The sequence below is a fragment of the Ursus arctos genome, unplaced genomic scaffold (genome assembly GCF_023065955.2).
Source record: "Ursus arctos isolate Adak ecotype North America unplaced genomic scaffold, UrsArc2.0 scaffold_21, whole genome shotgun sequence".
In the NCBI taxonomy this organism is placed as follows: Eukaryota; Metazoa; Chordata; class Mammalia; order Carnivora; family Ursidae; genus Ursus; species Ursus arctos.
The window spans coordinates 5485885-5506370 of record NW_026622886.1 but is presented as its reverse complement, the minus strand read 5'-3'; the positions used below and the strand labels follow the sequence as shown (position 1 = coordinate 5506370).

Genomic DNA, 20486 nt, shown 5'->3' with positions numbered 1-20486 from the left:
CAGCAACTCAGGGAAGGGGCCAAACTTAAGGCCACGTTGACACTCTGACCTCTGACAATGGGTTAAAGTTGTGTTTTATCCACCTCTCCTTGTTTGGTTATTTCTTGGTTACTTTTCTGCAACCTCCCTTTCTCCTGACTCGTCGCCCTGTCTCTAGCACACCCTGCGCGTGACGACCCGATGAAACCACTGTGAGAGGCAGAAGGCGATGCGATGTCCATTCAAGCTGTGGCCCGATGGGCTAATGTGCATGAGAGCGGATTGTGCACGGGACGGGCTCCCAGAACACAGCCCCACCGGGGCTGCAGACTCGTCAGGGGAGGAACAGGCATCTGCACTGCAGAGACACGTCCAGCCCACTTGGGGACCCTAAAGCTCTAGGGACTAGAAAATACGGCTCTACTTGACCCCCGAGGATCACAAGAAAAGTCACCCTAGATGACCGCAGTTCCAGAGGCGGGGGTCTCGGGCAACATCTTTGGTCAATAAGCCACTCAGGGCACTGTGAAGGCAATCCTGCCTCAGTGGGCAAGTCCCCCTCTCACTGCTGAGGGAGGTGTCCGGCAGACGCCAGGGCATCACCAGGTGGAGGCAGGGAGAGTCAGCCGACGGGGGCGCACAACCGGCACCCCGCTCAGTGTCTCCATCCCCTGTGGACGGGTGATGGCTCAACCATGCTGGACCTTATGACTTGTGTTTCAGAGCAGAGGGGCAGTGGGGGCTGGGGGAGTAGGGACTGCGAACTGGACATAGGACAATGGGGACTTCTGAAGTCATCAGAGTGGTTGGCAGAGACATCTAAGGGGATTGCATCCATGCTGACAACACCCGGTCGCTCATGGGACGTGGAAGGGGAACCACGGGTCTGGGTCACTTGTGCCAGCATCCCCCAGTGGACCAGCCTATTTGTCTTTGCTCCGAATGGTGGTCAAATCCGGCCCTGAGTAGCAACTGTCAACTTCAGGAAGGCTAAGAACTAAGTATTAAGATGGAAAAATCAAACTCACCATCTTCTTGCATATTCCAACAATTCTAACTTTATTATTCCTGGCCTTCCCATTGCTTGTTCCTCCACACCTCTCTTGAACATGTCCCCTGTGTCCTCTTCAGTCCATTCCCCTCACTCTCTAGCCTTCTCCCTCCGAATTCCAGGATCCATGTTCCTTCCTCTGTTTGACACCCCCATCTCTGCTGGCACCAACTGCATTAACCCCTCCCTTCCTGGGCTCAGCTACAGAAATGCCCAACTCCTCAACACCCCATCCCAAAAACTTTGTTTTGCCCTCTTTTCCCCTCTAATAAGGTACCTCCATGTCTTTGTCCCACACATGTCCCTGCCCCGTTCTGAGGTCATGGAGTCGGGCCCTCCGTCAGACTTTCATAGATCTTGGTGAGTTCCTCCAACTTGCTCTCCAGCTCCTGCCGCCTCATCTCTTCAGCTGACTCTGTCTTTTCCCCCTCTTGCAAGTGCCCTGAGTTTTTCTCAAAGTTGAGCATATCCATCAGACAGGAGATACCTGAGATGGCCATACCCATGATCTGGGATCCATTGGTCAATGACAGAGCAGTCCCTTGAACTGAGGCTTTCTTGGGTGTCATGAGGCACCTACCATTGATATCAGCTAGCTAGATGGCACGAACATTCATCGAAATGTTTCGCATTCTTCAATGCAAATACCTGCTAAGGAAGAAATTTGACGTTTGCTCTGAAAAAACATTTGCAACAACCTTCTCTTTGTCATCAATGCCAATTGATGTTGTATGACTGGCTTGGCATTTGTGGACCACTCTCTTGAGTCTTTCACGAAGCTGGTGGACACATGGGTCACAGCGGATATTGCTCCCAGCCCCGCTGTAGCTACTGTGAGTGTCAGACTGACCCCTGAAAGGTACCAGACCCAGACCAACAAATTTCAGGATGCCAGACATGCCAGTGGAGCCACCAACCCTCTTGGAGATGGTGCAGTTCTTGTGTAGCCTGTCGTCATTACCTGAGAGCTCGAGGAGCTTTCTTATACGCTCCTCAAGCCTCATTTTCAACTGGGGAAACTCACTCAAAAACCTCTCCCTAGCCAGCTGATCTTCGGCCTCCATATCCAGCCTGTCCAGACCTCCATGTAGTGCATCTGCCTCCTCCCTGCAACAGTGAAGATCAAGTGATTAAGACAAGCTGATCTGGAAAGTGGGCTTCATTCCAATGATCATACAAAAACCACAGAATGTTTACTATAAATCAAATGGAAAAGAATTTTACAAATGTGAAGACTTTTTCCTGCAAAGTTAAACACACTCTGTACATTGCTTGTGCTCCATAACACACGGTCCATCGGGGAATAAGTCAGTCCATGTCAACTTAAGAAGCTCTTGGGTGGTGGTACTGGATGAAGACGGCTTCACAGTCAAGGACAGGTCCACACAGTCAGGACCACAGTGTCTGTAGCCTGGGAACTCCATAGATGAACAAAGGGACGTGGGTTGGAGCAGAAAAACCTTCATTTGGAGAATCTTTGTGTGTGGAAGGATTAACCTCACCCACAGAGAGGTCTGCCCTTTGCCCTTGGCACTGGGAGGTGATCTCGAGGCCCCATCTAGGATGTCAAGGGTCCAAGAACCATAGGACTTTTTTCCGTGGCCTGGGCCTTTGGCCACCAGCCAGACTCAGAGATGATGTATGATGGGGGCTTTGGGTCATGTGCTGTCAGTTCTGACCTAAGGAGGAACCAGAAACTCATAGTGTGACCTCCAGGGGGAGCTGAAGACGACAGGTCAGCCATGCAGGGAGCATGTGATCAAGCCCCAGTAAAACTGTACACTGAGGCACGGGCTGAAAAAGACTCTCTCCTTGACCAAACATTATCTGGTCTCGTCTCTGCCCTCCTCTTGACTAGGCCTTGACTTTGGTCATCTGTGCTCTGTCCTTGATAGCCTGTCGTGCCCAGTCTTAGCAAGAACCCTAGTAGGTCAGGTTAGCAAGAATCCCCCCACCTTGATGTGTCATCTTACTGATTTCCCATCCTCTGACCCTGCCCTGCTCCTTGGCTATAAATCCCTAGTCTTCACCCTATTCCGAGGTAAGCCCCATCTCTCTCCCCTATGACAACACTCTTAATGCCTAGGGCATGAATTAAGTCTTCTTTACCATATTAATAAGTGTCACAATCATTGTTTATACTTTCACAGTTGAGCTTCCCTGGTGGGCAATGCTCCACGTGCACTGCCACACACTGAATACAGGGCAGCAAGGTCTCCTGAGGACAACGGAAGCTTTGCACTGGAAACCCTCTGCCCCAAGTGTCTCTCTCTTTGGCTGATGGGAACATGTATCCTTCCCTGTAACACAGCGTAACTGACAGTGACAGCTCTCACTGAGCTCAGTGAGTGCTTCCAGGGAATCATCCAATTACAGGGTGCTTTGGGGACGCCCCCCAATTTGCAGTTGGTCCCAACAGTAAAGCAGTCGTAGGGATTGTGGTCTTAGACTTTGCAGTTTGGGTAACTCTGGGTACATGGAATTTAAGAAAACAAAACCTCAGAGTGAGAAGGGACCTTATCGAGCATCTTGCTTGGTACCCGCTCTTTCCCTGCAGCCTGATCCTCTGCAGGGGCCCAGCCATTGCCCCAAATGACTGCCAGAGAGGACACCTGCTTCCCCTGCTTCCCCTCAGGCTCTCCAGCTCACGGCATGGACTCCCAAGCCACTACCCAGCATCCCGACCTCACAGGTGTCACCAGCCTAATTCACACCTAGCTGGTACCCCAAGGCCATGTGCAACTTTCCGACATCTCTTAAAGATGCAAGAGACTTTGGGAACCTTCTATATGAATCACTAAGCCGGAAATGACCTGCATTTGGGCAAGCTCGTGGAGGAAGTACTTTCCTCCCTAGGGGGATTCTCTGAGTCTCAGAATCCCCAAAGAGTACAGAATTGGGAGCTGCCACCATGGAGCTGGGAGTTGTCACAAAGCCGCACAGCTCATTCTATTGCTCTGGAGCTGCTCTATGTAGAAGAGAAGAGGCTTCCAAATGGTAGTCAAGGCCCGCCAGCTCCCAGACAAAGTATGGAAGAAACACCCCGCATGGCCCCATGAGCCCAGTGGTGAGGAGATCAAAGAAGGGAGGGAAGAAATGTTCCCCTCCCTAATCACAGGACCTCTGCTAGGTCCCTGGTCTCCTCAAGTTTTGTGCCCTAGAGGGTCACTCACTCCCAGCCCCACTGCCCAAGCCTACTAGTCCTCCAACCAGGACCCCCCGTTTTCTATCCTGACCACCAGCTCTGGCCCTCGCATTCACACTAAGGCCTTCGCCACAATCTTATCAGACTGAATTACTGTTTCCATTGAATAAATGACAAATCTGAGACTCCAAGACATCCAGCCCCAGAGTCCCCACGCTGGGGAGAAATGAAGTCAGGATCCAACCCAGATCGGTCCAATTCCACTACAACCTCTGAACCTCGTGGGCCAGCAGTATCCTGCATGTTCCTAGAACTCCTTAGATGGGGAGGAAATGCTCTAGTCTGAATCCCCAGGGGCACAGACAGAGGTGTCAGTGTTCTTCTCAGTTGTCCCAGAGGAGGCCGTGCTTGGCCCTCATCTCCAGAAAGAAGACGCTTGGCCCCTGTCTCTTCTCAGCAATCTTCTAAAAAGTTAACATGAACTAAGCACCTACAATGTGCCAGTCACTATGCTAAACACTTTCCATGCATTATCTTCGCTTCCTCATGATAAAATGGGCATATGAAGAGACCAAGGCAGAGACAGGTCTGCTTTGGGTTAAGGCCAAGGTCCCATCACCTGCTCTCTGCAGGTTTCGGCTCTTCTCAATCTGAGGCCATTCACTGCCAGCAAATGTCAGGGAAGACATATTCCTCATGGATTGTTGTAAGGAGCATACCCAACCCCAACCCCAGGATTCTGTTCTGCAGAGACCTAGGTGACCATCCCGGGGCATCCCCAGGGTGTTACCTGGACAATGTGGCCTCAGCCACAAATCTCTCCCAGGTTTCATGGTCGGTTGGCAAGATGTGCAGTTCCTGTAAGCTCACTGTGTTCTGGAAAGACTCGATGACTTTCTCAACAAGTGCTTCGGTCTCTAGATGGAAAGAAAAAAATGAAAGTTTGTTTAGTTTTTTCCTTTACCAGCTTCACTAAGGGAGAGAGGAATTCAGGGCTTGGTTTGAGGGAAGCCACAGCGCTAAATCTCTGTATTTATGGATTGGGGAGGGGGGTGGGGAAATAGCTGAGAACCGGCCTAGGCAGGGGTATTGAGATCAATAAAATCAGTTCCTGCTCCACTTTCTTTTTTTTTTTTTAATGATTTTTTATTATATTATGTTAGTCACCATACAGTACATCCCCGGATTCCGATGTAAGGCTCGATGATTCATTAGTTGTGTATAACACCCAGTGCACCATGCAATACGTGCCCTTCTTACTACCCATCACCGGTCTATCCCATTCCCCCACCCCCCTCCCCTCTGAGGCCCTCAGTTTGTTTCTCATAGTCCATAGTCTCTCATGTTTCATTCCCCCTTCTGATTACCCCCCCTTTCTTTATCCCTTTCTTCCCCTACCGATCATCCTAGCTCTTATGTTCCATAGATGAGAGAAATCATATGATAGTTGTCTTTCTCTGCTTGACTTATTTCACTTAGCATTATCTCCTCCAGTGCCATCCATGTTGCAGCAAATGTTGAGAACTCGTTCTTTCTGATCCTGCTCCACTTTCATATCCGATAAGCAGGTGTTTATAGTGGGGACACAGGGCAAGTGCCATCACATAGCCCTGGGGGGCCAGGGCATGCTGGGGGAGGGGAGATTTCTACATGGCACTAACAGGTTCCAGGTAGAGGGGACACCAACAATACTAGGGAGGACATATTGTGTAGCAGGCCCTGGCCCAAATTACAGAAAAACACATTACATTTGATCCTCATAAAAACACACAGAAAATTTCTTATTTTACAGGGAAGGTTAGGTAAGGCACTCCAGGTCACATAGGTGGGAAGTGGCAAAGACCACAGTGGGGTCCAGGTCAGTGCCCACTGACCCTCACAGAGCAGTCAGGCTAGCAACAGAGTGACAGCTGGAGGGAATGGCCTCTGTCATGAAGCCCCACAGTCATCCTGAGCCATGCTGGAGCCTTGGACAGGGCAAGAGGGCAGGAGAAGCCTCCAAGGTTGCTGGTCTACCTCCTCCCCCTGCCCTGACTCAGGACCCCTTTCTTCCCTCCTTTCCCTTCTGCTGTCCCCAACCTTCCTGTGGGCTGTCCTGCCTCACGTCTGGGTCATTTGATAGATTTGAAGGGTGGCAGGGAGAGGGAGGAAATGAGCACCTCAGCCATGACCCTGAGAGGACAGGAGGGAGGAGTCCTTATAGACTCCTGGGCTGGGGACTCCCCTTGACCCCTCTTGGGGGCTCAGGACACTTCAAGCCACTGATTCCTCTGTGAGTTAACTCAGCTGGAGGCAGCCCTGCAGTTCTAGGAATCATCCAGAGAAGTGGAAGTTGACTACCTGGGCTGAGCCCATGGGCTCCTGAAGTCATGGTGCCGGCAGTCGGATCTGAGAGTTTTCCCTACAGCTCGCGTCTGTGTCCCGGGTGGGAGGAGGTGTCGCTTCACCCCTGGGGAAGAGAGAACAAATCGTGGGGTCAAATGTAAGCCACCTGTGGCAGCAGGAAGCAGCGAGGGGCCAGGTCTCTGGTGCTTCCCTCTGGGATGCTTACAAAAGCCAAAGTAGACTTTACCTGATGCGCTTGTCTGTCTACCGGCTTCTGCCAGCGGATATTTAAGGAAACTTACTCACCTCACTCCAGCTCACTCCCAAGGCACGCCAGACTCCTGCTGTCCTGTTGGGGCACAAGGAGCAGATAATCGGACAAGGAGACTGCCATCTGAGAAGTTATAGAAGCAATACAACCAAACACAGAAGAAAAGATGGGACAAATGCTCTGGAACTTCCTCGAAGTCAGGAACGTGTGTGTCTACTAATTGCTAAGAGCTAATACGGATCAAGTGTCTATGACAGGCAGGGCTCCTTACGTGCTCCCTCACTGACCATCCTCACACACCCAGGAAGTGGGTGTTCCTGTGGCTCCCACTTGAATGGGGAAGATAGCAGCACTTGAACTTAGGTTAGTCCACGTGTTCACAACAGTGCTAGAGCCAGGACTTGAACCCGAGTGTCTCTGATCCAAATCCCATGTTTGTGATGACTGTGCTCTACTCCCTTGAATATACGAAAACATTTATTCATGTACAGTTCATTTTTCAGCAACACAGGGATTACGGGTGCCGACTCTATCCCTGTGTGGTCAAATTCATACAACACTCCTGACTTCCCAACACTTAACCACTAATAACCTACTCTTGACCAGAAGCCTTACCAATAACATAAACAGCTGACCAACACATAGTTTCTATGTTATATGTATTACGTACTGTATTCTTGCAATACAGCAGGCTACAGAAAAAGAAAATGTTAAGAAAATCATAAGGAAGGGGCGCCTGGGTGGCTCAGTCGTTGAAGCATCTGCCTTCAACTCAGGTCATAATCCCAGGATCCTGGGCTAAAGCCCCACAACTGGCTCTGTCCTCAGTGAGGAGACTGCTTCTCCTTCTCCCTCTGCCCCTCCCCCCTGCTCATGTGCTCGTGCTCACTCTCTCACTCTGGCAAATAAATAAAATCTTAAAAAAAAAAAAGAAAGAAAATCATAGGAAGAGAAAGTACATTTACACTAGTGTACATATATTTAATGAAAAAATCTGCACAGAAGTAGATCTGTGTGGTTCAACCTGTGTTGTTCAAGGGTCACCTGTAGAAGTGTTTATTTGTAAATGACTCTTCTCATTCCACAATGAGGTCTTGCATCAGGAACCAGTCTTTGTCTTGATCGATTTTGGGGTGTCACAGCTTCCCAAACCCTGTGTCCTCCTTGCTTCTGCAACATTCTTTATCCCACAGGGCCTGGAGACCTGCTAACTCCTGGGCAATCCCTAAGCTCTGCAATGGACTGCTGAGCCCTCCGGAATGTGTGCACTTCCCTCTGCTGTCCTCCACCAACTTCGAAACTTAGACTGCTTCTAATTCTTCATCTAAATGATAGTGCGAACAAAAATCTCCTTGTATAAAACTTTGCATTTTGCATTTCAGATTGTTTCCTTAAGGCATTTCAAGAAACAGGATGACTGGGTCAGAAGGTATCACCACGTACAAATTTTTTCATACCTAGAGCCACACTATTAAGAAAAAAATTAAACCAATTCACATTCACACTCACACTACATGACGGTGTCCACCATTCCATTCTTACCAGTTCTTCATAGTCTTTAAAAAAAAAAAAACAGACCCGAATAGAGAGAGAATTTATTTTAGTTCTGTTATTCTCTTGCCTTGGGAGATGAGGAAAGACAGCAAATGTTGATTACATTTAAGCATTAATATCTTAAGTTCACTTTTTTTTTTTTTTGGAATCTCTATACTGAATTTGCAAATCAAAATCACAACCCCAAGGTCAAGAGTCCCATGCTTTTCCAAAGAAGCCAGCCAGGCGCCCCTAGACACTATTTGAAGAAGGCAAAAGAGCATTTATCAAATATCCCACCTGAGACCTGAATGAAATGATAGTAAAGGTACTTATAGGTATAAAAATAACTAATGATGAGAGTGACTCAGAGTTGTGGCCTATGCACTGCATTGCTCATAGCTGTAAGACTTTACAAATAATAACCTATCTTCTTCCTATAATCATTGAGATGTGTATCGTTTACATTCCTGTTTAAAGATAAGGAAACTAAAGCATGGACTATGTGATTTTCCCAGAGTCAGAAATCAAGTAAGAGCTAGCCTGGGTTCAAATCTGCCTCCTGGACTCAAGGACCCACACACTGCATCTCCTCATTCTGCTGTCAGTGGAAAAGAACAGTGCCAACAGGAGTCCAGAGCCTTAGACAAATGTTTAAAGGCAGATTGGATGGAGAACTGATAGTTGAAAAAAGAAGAGGAGAGGAAGGAGCCCTTAGAAAAACAGAGTGAGGACAAATAGGCAAGAAGAATGGTCTGAAGGCAGAGCTTCAGAGAGGGAGACCGAAGATGAGAGGGAGGTAGAGGGGAAGCAGGAAGAAGGTTACCAACCCCACACCCGATCCTATATTCACAGCAGCCTAAGTCTACCCCAGAGGGGGAAAAGCAGAACTGAAAGACTCCAGATAAAATATCTATCTTCTGGCATCTGGGGAGCCTCATCCAATCACTCTCCAGGAAAGCCTGTCTCTTAACATACCTCTCTCTTAACTACAAATAGGCAATCTAGGATCCGATCTATAAGAAAGAGGACCAGATGGAAAGGGGGGCTAAGATAAATAAAAAATGACTCCAGAAGGGGCGCCTGGCTGGCTCAGTCAGTACAGATTGCAACTCTTGATGTCAAGGTCATGAGTTCAAGACCCATGTAGGGCATAAAGCTTACTTTAAAAAAAGAACAACAATAACAAAAATCAGCTGGACTTAATAAACCTTAAAAACAATGATACCAGAAGAAATACATAATTTTGATTATAGGGAATAATTTTTTTAAACCTTGATCCAATGTCCTCAGGGAGATTAGAAAGGTGTTGTCTTCATAAAATGAGAACAGGATGCACTGAAAAGGGATTAAAAAATTATGGAACAAAAAAGAGATCTTTAAAAAAAGTGATAGCAAACTAAAGAAGTCTAAGGAAAGGATGGAAAGGTCCAGGAAAACTTCCAGAAAATAAAACAAAAAGGTGACAGAAGAAATGAAACTAAATGGGGAATGACAAGATACCATTTGCTATAATTTCTTAGAAAATGACTTAAGAAAGAGCCGCAGGAAAAAAAAAAGTTTGTGTGTTTATGGGGTGAGGTGGAGGATAATAGCCAAGAGACAGAAAGCTATGAGGTCCAGGAAACGTAAAAATTACCACAGACAGGAAGGAATCTGAGGAATACAGCTGGCACGCCGCGGGCCTAGAGAGAAACCAGCCCAGAATGGAATAAGAAGTGAAGAGTTCTATGGGGAAAGGGGACTTGATACAATACTTACACAATGCACACTTCGAAAAATGGAGGAAATGTTGAAGGCAACATTGCAAGAGGTAAAAACATAGGCAATTAGAAAATCAGGAAAAACTAAAGCTGTACAAGAAAGCATGTGCAACTGTATTTCACAACTTAACTCTACAGTAAACAATACTGAAAACATCACACACATGTAAACCTTCCTCTTTGATTTTTAACCTTTAGAACAAAAGAGACCATTTAAATATGAGAACTAAATGCACTTATTTCCAATATATAAATTAAAGTACAATGATAGAAGCTGGGAGGTGAAGCATTGAAGAGAGGAGGAGGATTAATATCCTCATTGTATAAAGTGGGGAATCCAAAAATACTGGCAGCAATTGAGAGGCTTAAAAAAAAAAGACACAAAGGTGTAAGTAAATTGCTTACGACTAGAAAGGTTTCTAATCGAGGACATAAAATTAGTGATAGCACGATATGAGGAGAAGCTGGGGAGGTGTATAAGAAAAAGTATAAAAGTAAGGGAAATCACTCTCTGTCCTGGTAAGAAATAAATAACTCTTCAAAATTTAAAAAACAAGGGAATGAAACTAACTATTGTGGCTGATGACTACCTGCTTTGCACCAGGCACCGTTCTAAGTGCTTTGTATGCATTAACTCATCTATTAATTCTCCCCATGACTCTGTAAGAAAAGGAACTGAAGCTCAGACAGGTTAAGTAATTTACCCAAAGCACCCAGCTAGGGCCAGAGACAGAATTCACACCCAGACTGCTGGTCTCCAGAGCCTACACGTTCACCTATTCTGTCTCCCAGGGTAAGAATATCATCTAAAGATATTGATTAACCACCTCAAGAAAAAGCCACAAATTAAAAGTGATTGCTTTCAATTGGGAAAGTGGGTGAGCAGAGCCCTCGGTACTAACTGAGTTGTTTTAACCATATGCACTTATTACTCTGATTTTTTTTTAATTTTAGTAAGGCAGGTGTTGCTTTATAGCAGTGAGTAACAGCTAACCCCAATAACAGGTTGGTGTCTGACACTACCCTTCAAAGATGATGGGAGCAACTGGAGCAAGTGCCCATAAGACATAAGCCTGACTCCTGATGGGACAATCGTCAGCATGGGAGAAACCTTGGTGCTGGACGAAAGGAAGTTGTCTAAGAAAAGTGGGATGATAACATAGGTTAACCTAGAGTCATCAGAGTGAACTCCACCCTTCGACGGATACATCTTCTAGTAATCCCTCGCCCACTCACACAGGCATCCGTGGCTTTACTCCACTCAAAGGCAGCAAGACTCCTGGGAGGAAAACTGAACTCCATGGGCCTTCAATGGCCCCTACTCCTGAAAGAAAGGATGCTTTGGGAATGATCAGAGCAGTGCCCAATAGGGCACCCACTGGGAATCCTACCAAATTACATAGAATAATAATAATGATAATTGATAATATTTATTATGAGCATGTTTAATTGAGCCAGGCTGAGTCTGTAAAACCGTGATTCCCAATAATGTCCAAAGGAGAAGAGCTGAGACTAAGTATATTAAAAAGGTAAATATAAGGGTGAAAAGTTTTAAAGCAAAAAGAAGTTAGTATAATGCAGGTCATTTAATTGTCAATTACTCCTAATATGAAGGGGGGGTCCTTTTCTTTAATAAAGATTTTATATATATTTATGTACTTGACAGAGAGCGAGCCAGAGAGCGTGAACAGGGGAGGGAGAGGGGGAGTGGCAGGCAGAGGGAGAGGAAGAAGCAGAGTGCCCACTGAGCAGGGAGCTGCAGGCAGCCAAAGGACATCATGAAGCACAAGGACCAAGAGCAAAGGCAGAGCAGGAGGAGCGTGCTGGCAGAAAGAGCCAGACCCTGGATGATGCCAAACATTTGCAAATGTGTCTGCACTCTCTGTCCCATTCTTCCATCCTCCGCTATACTTGGCCGGGCCCCGACCCTTGTCTTGGGCCTCCGCTGGGTTTGATGCTGGACAGTGCTCCCTCCTGCCTCATCAGTACCCGGGTGTCCTTGGCCAGCCTGCAGATTGTCAGTTCCCGGCACGGCTGTCAGGAGGAGAAGGAGGGAAGCAGCCTGCCCCTGCCCACCAGCACAGCCCGGACAGGACACGGAGCCCTCCCATCCCTACCGGCTCCGTCTAAGCTCTCCAGAGGCAGCAGCACAGAGACTCTCACCAAAGCATCTCCCCGCAAGCAGCTGCAGGCATGCTCCTCGGGCAGGGAAAGGGGAGACTAAGACAGGCTCAAACTCCTTAGCCTGGGCCCCACCCTGGGCTCCCTAATGCTCCCACTCCTGTCTTCCGCACTGCTCCCTGCCTCCATGGTGCTTGGCCCAGAGACCCTCAAGGACCCCTCACTTCCTTCTTCTTTTCTTTTTTTCTTTTTTAATTTTTATTTGAAGTAGGCTCCAGGCCCAACATGGAGCTTGAACTCACAATGGAGAGTCGCAGGCTGTAAGGACTGAGCCAGCCCATGCCTCTCCTTGCTTCTGGTCCATCACACCTCAGCCTCCAGGCCTTTGCTTATGCTACTCCCTTCCCCTGGAATGCCTTTTCCCCCCTTCCTCACCTTGTAAAAGTGTAGCTGTGTGTGGAAGCCCAGCTCACCTGCTGCCTCCCCTACCAGCTGCCCCCCACTGACTCCAGACTCCCCTTGAATGTGCACTGTCCTGATTGCAGTCCTCTCTGTGTGTTCTCCTCGGTCCCACTCTGAGCACTGCCGGGGGCCTATCTAGTCCCTGCCTGAACTCCTGTTCCAGGGCCTCCCGGGGGACCCTCTGTCCTGGCTCTCCAGGGCACAGCCGGGCTCAGATCTGAGCTGCGGGAGCCACAGCACAGCCAGCTTCACTCACCGCTCAGCAATTCCACTGGTTTCTTGGCTAGCTTGATGAAAAGCTCCTGCAGCCCAAGAACAAATAAGACTTGGTCTCAGATTTCACAGGAATTACCCTTCTGATTCAACATGCTTTGGACAGTTCTAGCAGATTTCTGGAACCTTCCATTTAATTCCTCATGTCTTCATACTCCTGCCATAATATTTTTTATACGAGGAGAAAGAGGAAGAGGGAATTGCAGAAAAACATGGCTGTCCTGATGCCTGAGCCTTGGCAGGACTTTTCAAAGCCTCACCTCCCCCAGGGTGGCCAGGCCAGGCTTGATGTTGGGCCCCACTCCCTCCAACCTCACCCTACATTTGCTCCCTAATGATGGTGGGTCATTTCCTTAGTGCACTCCAGGCTCCTTTAAAGCAATAAGAAAAGCCAGGTTTCTATGGATTGTAGTCAGCACCTGTTAAAGATGTCTTGAACGGGAGGAGAAGAAGAGGAGGAGGACAAAGAAAGAGGAGGAGAAAGGGGAGGCAGGAGGAAGAGGAAGAGGAGGAAGAAGGGGAGGAGAAAGAGGAGGAAAGGGAAGGGAAAGAGGAGGAGCAGGAGGGAGGAGAAGGGAGGAGGGAGGAAAGCAGAGAGAGGGGGGGAGAAGGAGAAGGAAAAACTGAAAGGCTTGTACAAAATCAACCAATCAATCAATAAATCCCAACAGGACCTAAATATAAGCTAGAAAGAAAAAGCTACAAATGTCCTGGAAGACATGTTTTTAAAAAATAATGTACAGTAGGGGAAATTTTTAAGCAAGATGCAAATCCCAGATGCCATAAAGGGGAAATTTCTGTTATCTGACCTCTTAAAAATTGCAAAGGACACCATGAACTAAGTCAGACTACAGGGAGAGGCCAGGAGGCAGTACGCTTGATACTTAGAGCAGAGAAAAGCTAAGCGCGCATGAAACACGACAGACCCCATGAATCAACAGGAAAGACTGAAGACAAGTTTTTAGAGATGTGAACAAACAATTCCCAGGAATGGCACTAACCCAGGGTCACAGAGCTCCCGGTGGGCGCCGGCAGGACAGAAGGGAAGACCAGGCCTTGTGACGCAGCTGTCTGAGGAGAAATGGGACTTTAACAATCCCAAGACTTCTAGGTTTGCCTCTGCCGGCATAAACACACAGATAAAACTCACACCCTTATTGTCGACCCCACAAGTCTACAGTTTGCTGTTTTCAGTTTCGATGCCTGGACCATCTATGCTGTGGCCCTTCCCACCCCCAGCCACTCCCTTCTTTCTGCTGCAGTTTCACAGGCCTGCTCTTCTCTTCCTGCCCCACAGTGGGGGGAACAGAGGGCCCCGTGGGGGGCAGGGAGCAGCCCAGACATCTCCCTGCTCTGGGGCCCCACCCTCCAAGCTCACCAAGGAGCTGAAGCACATCCAGCGGTTCTTACCTGGGAGGACCCAGCTGGGACTCTGTGCAGTAACCACACCCAAAGCCCAAACATATGGACCTAAAGGGAAACTGAAAGCATCCACTTCAAGCAGCTCCTGATGAAATGTACACACCCGGCTGGTCCTAGTGTCCTACCCTCCCTAGTCTGCCCTGACTGCCTCAAAGGGCCAGCCCCACACCTGCGTTCCAGGTCTTCCCTACTCAGCCCTCCTGCCACTGACAGACTGTGGGACCCTCAGCTAATGAGTATCCCCACAGACGCCCCCCCCCCCCGGGCTTGTTCCCAGCCCCCTCCTCTCTGTCTCTCCCACCGCACTCCCTGGCGTGCCTGCCTTATTCACCTTCCTGTGCCCAACATGCCAGGTGCTCACGGCTCACTTCCCAGAGTGCAGCCACTGAGTGCCACACCCCTGTGGCTTCCAGGCATTTGCTGGTGTAGATCCTTCTGCCAGAAGCACCTGCTTCTACCACCTGGAAAAACCATGCTCAGACTTCAAAGCCCAAATCCGGCATCACCTCGTCTGAGAAGCCCTCCAGCACCCTCCCTGGCAGAGTCCTTGTGCCCTACTCTGCTCCCATGGCACCTAGGGGAGGGGCTTAAATCCCCTGTTGCAGTCACCCTGTCCCTGTCTTCCCCCACCCCTTTGGATCTAATCAGGACTCTCTAGACATGGGGGCCAAGTGCTGTTTGCAGGGATGCAGACGCTTGTGGGAGAGAGCTGAGGAAACACTGCTGTTTCTAGCCCGCTTGTTTCTGCTTGATGACAGATGTATTTCTCTCTAAAGGAGGACTCTTCTAGGATGGCTAGTGTCAGGAAAGAGCAAATGCAAAGAGCCAGCAAGGCCTGTTTCCCGCGTGGTCCCTGAGCAGAGCAGCCATCGTGGCCAGAGCTGAGTGTGTGCCAGGTGCTGTGGGGACACTGGCCATGCAGGAAGGTCTGGTTCCCCCAGCAGCCCTAGGAGAGACAGGCCCCTGCACAGATACAGAAGCTGAAGGGAAAAGGCTCTACGGCTTGGGAGAGCTGTAGCAGCAGCACTGCTGTGGGCTTTTCTGCTTTGCCTTGGCCAAGGGGCTCGGGGTGCGCCCGTACCCCACACCCCACACCCCGTTCCCTGCCCCCACACCTGTGCACATGGAAACCAACCTGACCTTTCCTTCTGGGGTCCCCGGCCGTAGTCCCTGGGGCATCATGGCTCCTCCCCCAGCTTTAAGGGAAGGACAGAGGGACAGAATGATGATGCAAGAATCACACTCCAGGGCTTGAGATGATCAACCCACGGGTGGGCCAGGAGCTCGGCTTGAATTTGCAGATGGAAAAGCCACGTGAGGGAACAGGTGGTGTCTTGGGTCCATTAACTCAGGGAAGGGGCCAAACTCAAGGCCACGTTGACGCTCTGACCTCTGACACTTGGTTAAAGTTGTGTGGGTTTTTTTTGTTTTTTAAAGATTTTATTTATTTATTCGACAGAGATAGAGACAGCCAGCAAGAGAGGGAACACAAGCAGGGGGAGTGGGAGAGGAAGAAGCAGGCTCATAGTGGAGGAGCCTGATGTGTGGCTCCATCCCATAGTGCCGGGATCACGCCCTGAGCCGAAGGCAGACGTTTAACCGCTGTGCCATCCAGGCGTCCCTAAAGTTGTGATTTATCCACCTCTCCTTGTTTATTTCTGGGTCACTTTTCTGCAACCTCCCTTCCTCCTGATTCGTCACCCTGTCGCTAGCACGCCCTGCGCGTGACGAGCCGATGAAACCACTGTGAGAGCAGAAGGCGATGCGATGTCCATTCGAGCTGCGGCCCAATGGGCTAATGTGCATGAGAGCAGATTGTGCACGTGGACGGGCTCCCGGAACACAGCCCCGCAGTGCGGCAACAAGGCCGGGGCTGCAGACTCGTCAGGGGAAGGACAGACATCTGCACTGCGGGGACATGTGCCGAGTCCAGCCCACTTGGGGACCCTAAAGATCTAGTGACTAGAAAATACGGCTCTACTTGACCCCCGAGGATCATAAGAAAAGTCACCCCGGATGACCACAGTTTGAGAGGCAGGGTTCTCGGGCAACATCTTTGGTCAATAAGCCACTCAGCGCACTGTGAAGGCAATACCGCCTCAGTGGGCAAGTCCCCCTCTCACAGCCGAGGGAGGTGTCCCGCAGATGCCGCGGCATCATCAGGTGGAGGCTGGAAGAGTCAGTTGATGGGGGTCAAAACGGCACCCTCACCCAGTGTCTCCATCCCCTGGGCACGGGTGCTTGGCTCAGCCATGCAGGACCTTATGACTTGTGTTTCAGAGCAGGGACCCCACTTCCCACTTCTCCCTCTGTCTATGGACAGTGTGGGGGGTTGAGCAGAGGCTGCAAATTGGACATAGGACGATGGGGACTTCTGAAGTCATCAGAGTGGCTGGCAGAGACATCTAAAGGGATTGCATCCATGATGACAGCACCCAGTCGCTCATGTGACATGGAAGGGGAGCCACGGGTCTGGGTCACTTCTGACCAGCCTGCCAGCATCACCCAGTGGACCATCCTATTTGTCTTTGCTCCGATCGGTGGTCAAATCCAGCCCTGAGAACCAATTATTAACTTCAGGAAGGCTCAGAACTAAGTATTAAGATGGAAAAATCAAACCAACCATCTTCTCGCATATTCCGACAATTCTAACTTTATTATTCCTGCCCTTCCCGTTGCTTGTTCCTCCACACCTCTCTTAAACATGCCCCTGCGTCCTCTTCAGTCCATTCCCCTCACTCTCCAGCCCCCTCGCTCCATATTCCAGGTTCCATGTTCCTTCCTCTCTTTGACATCTCTCTACCCCCTTCACCATCTGCATGAACGCCTCCCTCCCTGGGCTCAGCTACAGAAATGCCCAACTCCTCAACACTCCATCCCAAAAACTTTATTTTGCCCTCTTTTCCCCTCTAATAAGGTAACTCCATGTCTTTGTCCCACACATGTCCCTGCTCCCTGCCCTGCTCTGAGGTCATGGAGTCGGGCCCTCCGTCAGACTTTCATAGATCTTGGTGAGCTCCTCCAACTTGCGCTCCAGCTCCCGGGCATCCTGCCTCAGCTCTTCAGCTGACTCTGCCTTTGCCCCCTCCTTCAAGTGACTTGAGTCTTTCACAAGGTTGTACACATCCATTGCAAGGAAGAGACCTGCGGTGGCCGCACCCATGATCCGGGCTCCTTTGCTCATTGCCAGAGCAGTTCCTCCAAAAGCTTTCTTCACCTGCCTGCCACTTCGAACTGAGACACTCCGAGCTGTCATGACGCGCCTGGCATTGACTACTAGACGAGGTTTGACTCTGGCGAGCTTGATTGCACGAGCATTCTTCGCAATGTTTTGCAGGGCTTGAATGCATTTCCCTGTTAAGGAACTAATCTGGGGTATGCAGTCACGCAGAACCTTTGCAAATACATCACCTTTGTCAAATTCAGCTGATGTCAGTTGACTGGCTTGGGCTTTTGCGGACGACTCACTTGAGTATTCCACGATGCTGGTAGACACTTCGGTCACAGCGGCTGCAGCTCCCAGCCCTGCTCCAGTTGCCAAGAGTGTCAGACTGGCCCCTGCTGTTATAGGAGCCAGACCCAGACCAAGGATGGTCAGGATGCCAGACGCAGCGCCAGCGGAGCCAGCTACGATCTTGGAGATGGTGCAGTTCTTGTGTAGCCGGTCAACATCATCTGCGAGCTCCCGGAGCTTTCTTATACGCTCCTCAAGATCCAGTTTCAACTGGGGAAACACACTCAAAAACCTCTCCCTAGCCAGCTTATCTTTGACCTCCATATCCATGGCTCCTTCCAGCTCATTAAGAGCTTCTCGTAGTGTATCCGCTTCCTCCCTGCAACAGTGAAGGTGAAGTGATTAAGACAAGCTTATCTGTAAAGGGGGCTTCATTCCATCGATCCTACATAAACCACAGAATGTTTACTGTAAATCAAATGGAAAAGAATTTTACAAATGTGAAGACATTTTCTTGCAAAGTTAAACACACTCTGTACATTGCTCATGCTCCGTCCATTAAGAAATAAGTCAGTCCATGTCAACTTAAGAAGCTCTTGAGTGGCGGTACTGGATGAAGATGGCTTCACAGTCAAGGACAGGTCCACACAGTCAGCAACACAGTGTCTGTATTTGGGAACTCCATAGATGAACAAAGGGAAGTGGGGTTGGAGCAAAAAACTTTTATTGGAGAATCTTCGTGTGTAATGAAGGATTAACCTCACCCACAGAGAGGTCTGCACTTTGCCCTTGGCACTAGGAAGTGACCTATAGGCCCCACCTAGGATGTCAAGTGTCCTAGAACGATAGGACTGTCTTCCTTTGCCTGGGCCTAGGGTCACTGGCCAGTCTCAGAGATGATGTATGATGGGGGCTGTGGGGCATGTGTTGTCAGTTCTGACCTAAGGAGGAACTGGAAACTCCTTAGTGTGACTTCCATGGGGAGCTGAGGATGACAGGTCAGCCATTTGAGGAGCAAGTGATTGAGCCCCAATAAAACTGTACACTGAGCATGGGCTGACAAAGACCCTCTCCTTGACCAAACGTTATCCAGGCTCGTCTGAGCCTCCTCGTGACTAGGCCTTGACCTTGGTCTTCTGTGCTCTGTCCGTGACAGCCTATTGCGCCCAGTCTTAGCAAGAACCCATTGAGTCAGGTTAGCAAGAATCCTCTCACCTTGATGTCTCCTCTTAGTGATTTCCCATCCTCTCCCCTGCCCTGCTCCTTGACTATAAATTCCTAGTTGTCTTCATGGTATACTGAGGTGAGCCCCATCTCTCCCCCCTATGTCAACACTCTTGACGCCTAGGGCATGAATTAAGTCTTCTTTACCATTTTAGTAAGTATCACAATGATTGCTACTTTCACAGTGTGAGCTTCTCTGGTTGGCAATGCTCCAGGTGCACTGCCACACACTGAATACAGGACAGCAAGGACGCCTGAGGATAATGAAATATTTTCACTGGAAACCCTCCCAAACTCTGCCCCAAGTGTCTCTCTCTTTGGCTGATGGGAACCTGTATCCTTCCCTGTAACACAGCGTAACTGACAGTGTAAGCTCTCGCTGAGCTCAGTGAGTGCTTCCAGGGAATCATCCAATCACAGGGTGCTTTGGGACACCATCCCCAATTTGCAGTGGGTCCCGACAGTAAAGGCGGTCTTGGGGATTGTGCTCTCAGACTTTGCAGTTTGGCTAACTCTGGGCACTTGGAATTTAAGAAAACAAAACCTCGGAGTGAGAAGGCACCTTAACGAGCATCTTGCTTGGCACCTGCTCTCTCCTCCCAGACTGATGTCCTCTGCTGGGGCCCAACCACTGCCCCAACTGACTGTCAGGAAGGACACCCAATACCCTGCTTCCCCTCAGACTCTCCAGCTCATGGCATGGACTCCCGAGCCACCACCCAGCATCCCGACCTAACAGGTGTCACCAGCCTAATTCACACCTAGCTGGTACCCAAGGCCATGTGCAACTTTCTGACAACTCTTAAAGATGCAAGAGACTCTGGGAACCTTCTATATGAATCACTAAACCGGAAATGACCTGCATTTGGGCAAGCTAGTGGAGGAAGTACTTTCCTCCCTGGGGGGGATCTCTGAGGCTCAGAATCCCCAAAGAGTACGGAATTGGCAGTTAGCATGGAGCTGGGAGTTGTCACAAAGCCACACGACCACATCCTATTGGTGTGGGGCTGCTCTATGTAGAAGAGAAGAGGCTTCCAAATGGTAGTCAAGACCCGCCAGCAACCAGACATGTATGGAGGAAACAGCCCCCAGGGCCCTGTATGCCCACTGGTGAGGAGATCAAAGAAGGGATTAAAGAAATGTCCCCTCTCCCAATCACAAGGCCTCTGCTAGGTCCCCGGTCTCCTCAAGTTTTGTGCCCTAGAGAGTCACTCAGTCTCAGCCCAGTTCCCCAAGCATAATTGTCTTCCAACAAGGACCCACCTGTTGTCTATCCTGACCGCCAGCTCTGGCCCTGGTCCAGGTCTCCTGGGCCTTTGGGCAGGAGGACTGCACTTGGTTCCTCACCTTTGACCTCGCATTCACACTAAGGCCTTCGTCACAATCTTATCAGACTGAATTACTGTTTCCATTGAATAAATGACAAATCTGAGACTCCGAAACATCCAGCCCCAGAGCCCCAG

The 20486-nt window shown here is 49.5% G+C and overlaps 2 protein-coding genes across 27 annotated transcripts in view; both read right to left on the bottom strand.

Moving 5' to 3' along the window:
• Nucleotides 1-1011: 1011 nt before the first annotated feature.
• LOC113249556 (apolipoprotein L4-like) lies at nt 1012-14395 on the bottom strand. 5 transcript variants are annotated; one of them, XM_057316486.1, is made up of 6 exons: nt 14334-14366; nt 12907-12952; nt 6807-6849; nt 6516-6624; nt 4966-5092; nt 1012-2137 (listed from the first exon to the last, which is right to left on the bottom strand). In XM_057316486.1, the coding sequence occupies exons 4-6, from the start codon at nt 6544-6546 to the stop codon at nt 1666-1668; spliced, it is 630 nt and encodes a 209-aa protein (XP_057172469.1). In that variant the 5' UTR covers nt 6547-6624; nt 6807-6849; nt 12907-12952; nt 14334-14366; the 3' UTR covers nt 1012-1665. The 5 variants fall into 5 exon arrangements, 4 of the variants coding, with proteins under 4 accessions (XP_057172469.1, XP_057172468.1, XP_057172467.1 ...); XM_057316485.1 differs by lacking the exon at nt 12907-12952 and having other exon boundaries at nt 14334-14395; XM_057316484.1 differs by lacking the exons at nt 12907-12952; nt 14334-14366 and adding an exon at nt 13925-14322.
• Nucleotides 14396-16982: 2587 nt separating this feature from the next.
• The window catches only part of LOC113255995 (apolipoprotein L3-like), a 51267-nt gene continuing 47763 nt past the window's right edge, over nt 16983-20486 (bottom strand). For all 22 annotated transcript variants that reach the window (XM_057316475.1, XM_057316476.1, XM_057316461.1 and 19 more), the window contains one exon: nt 16983-18178. In XM_057316475.1, coding sequence (XP_057172458.1) covers nt 17317-18178 — 862 coding nt within the window. In that variant the 3' untranslated portion in view covers nt 16983-17316. The remainder of the gene's footprint in view (nt 18179-20486) is intronic.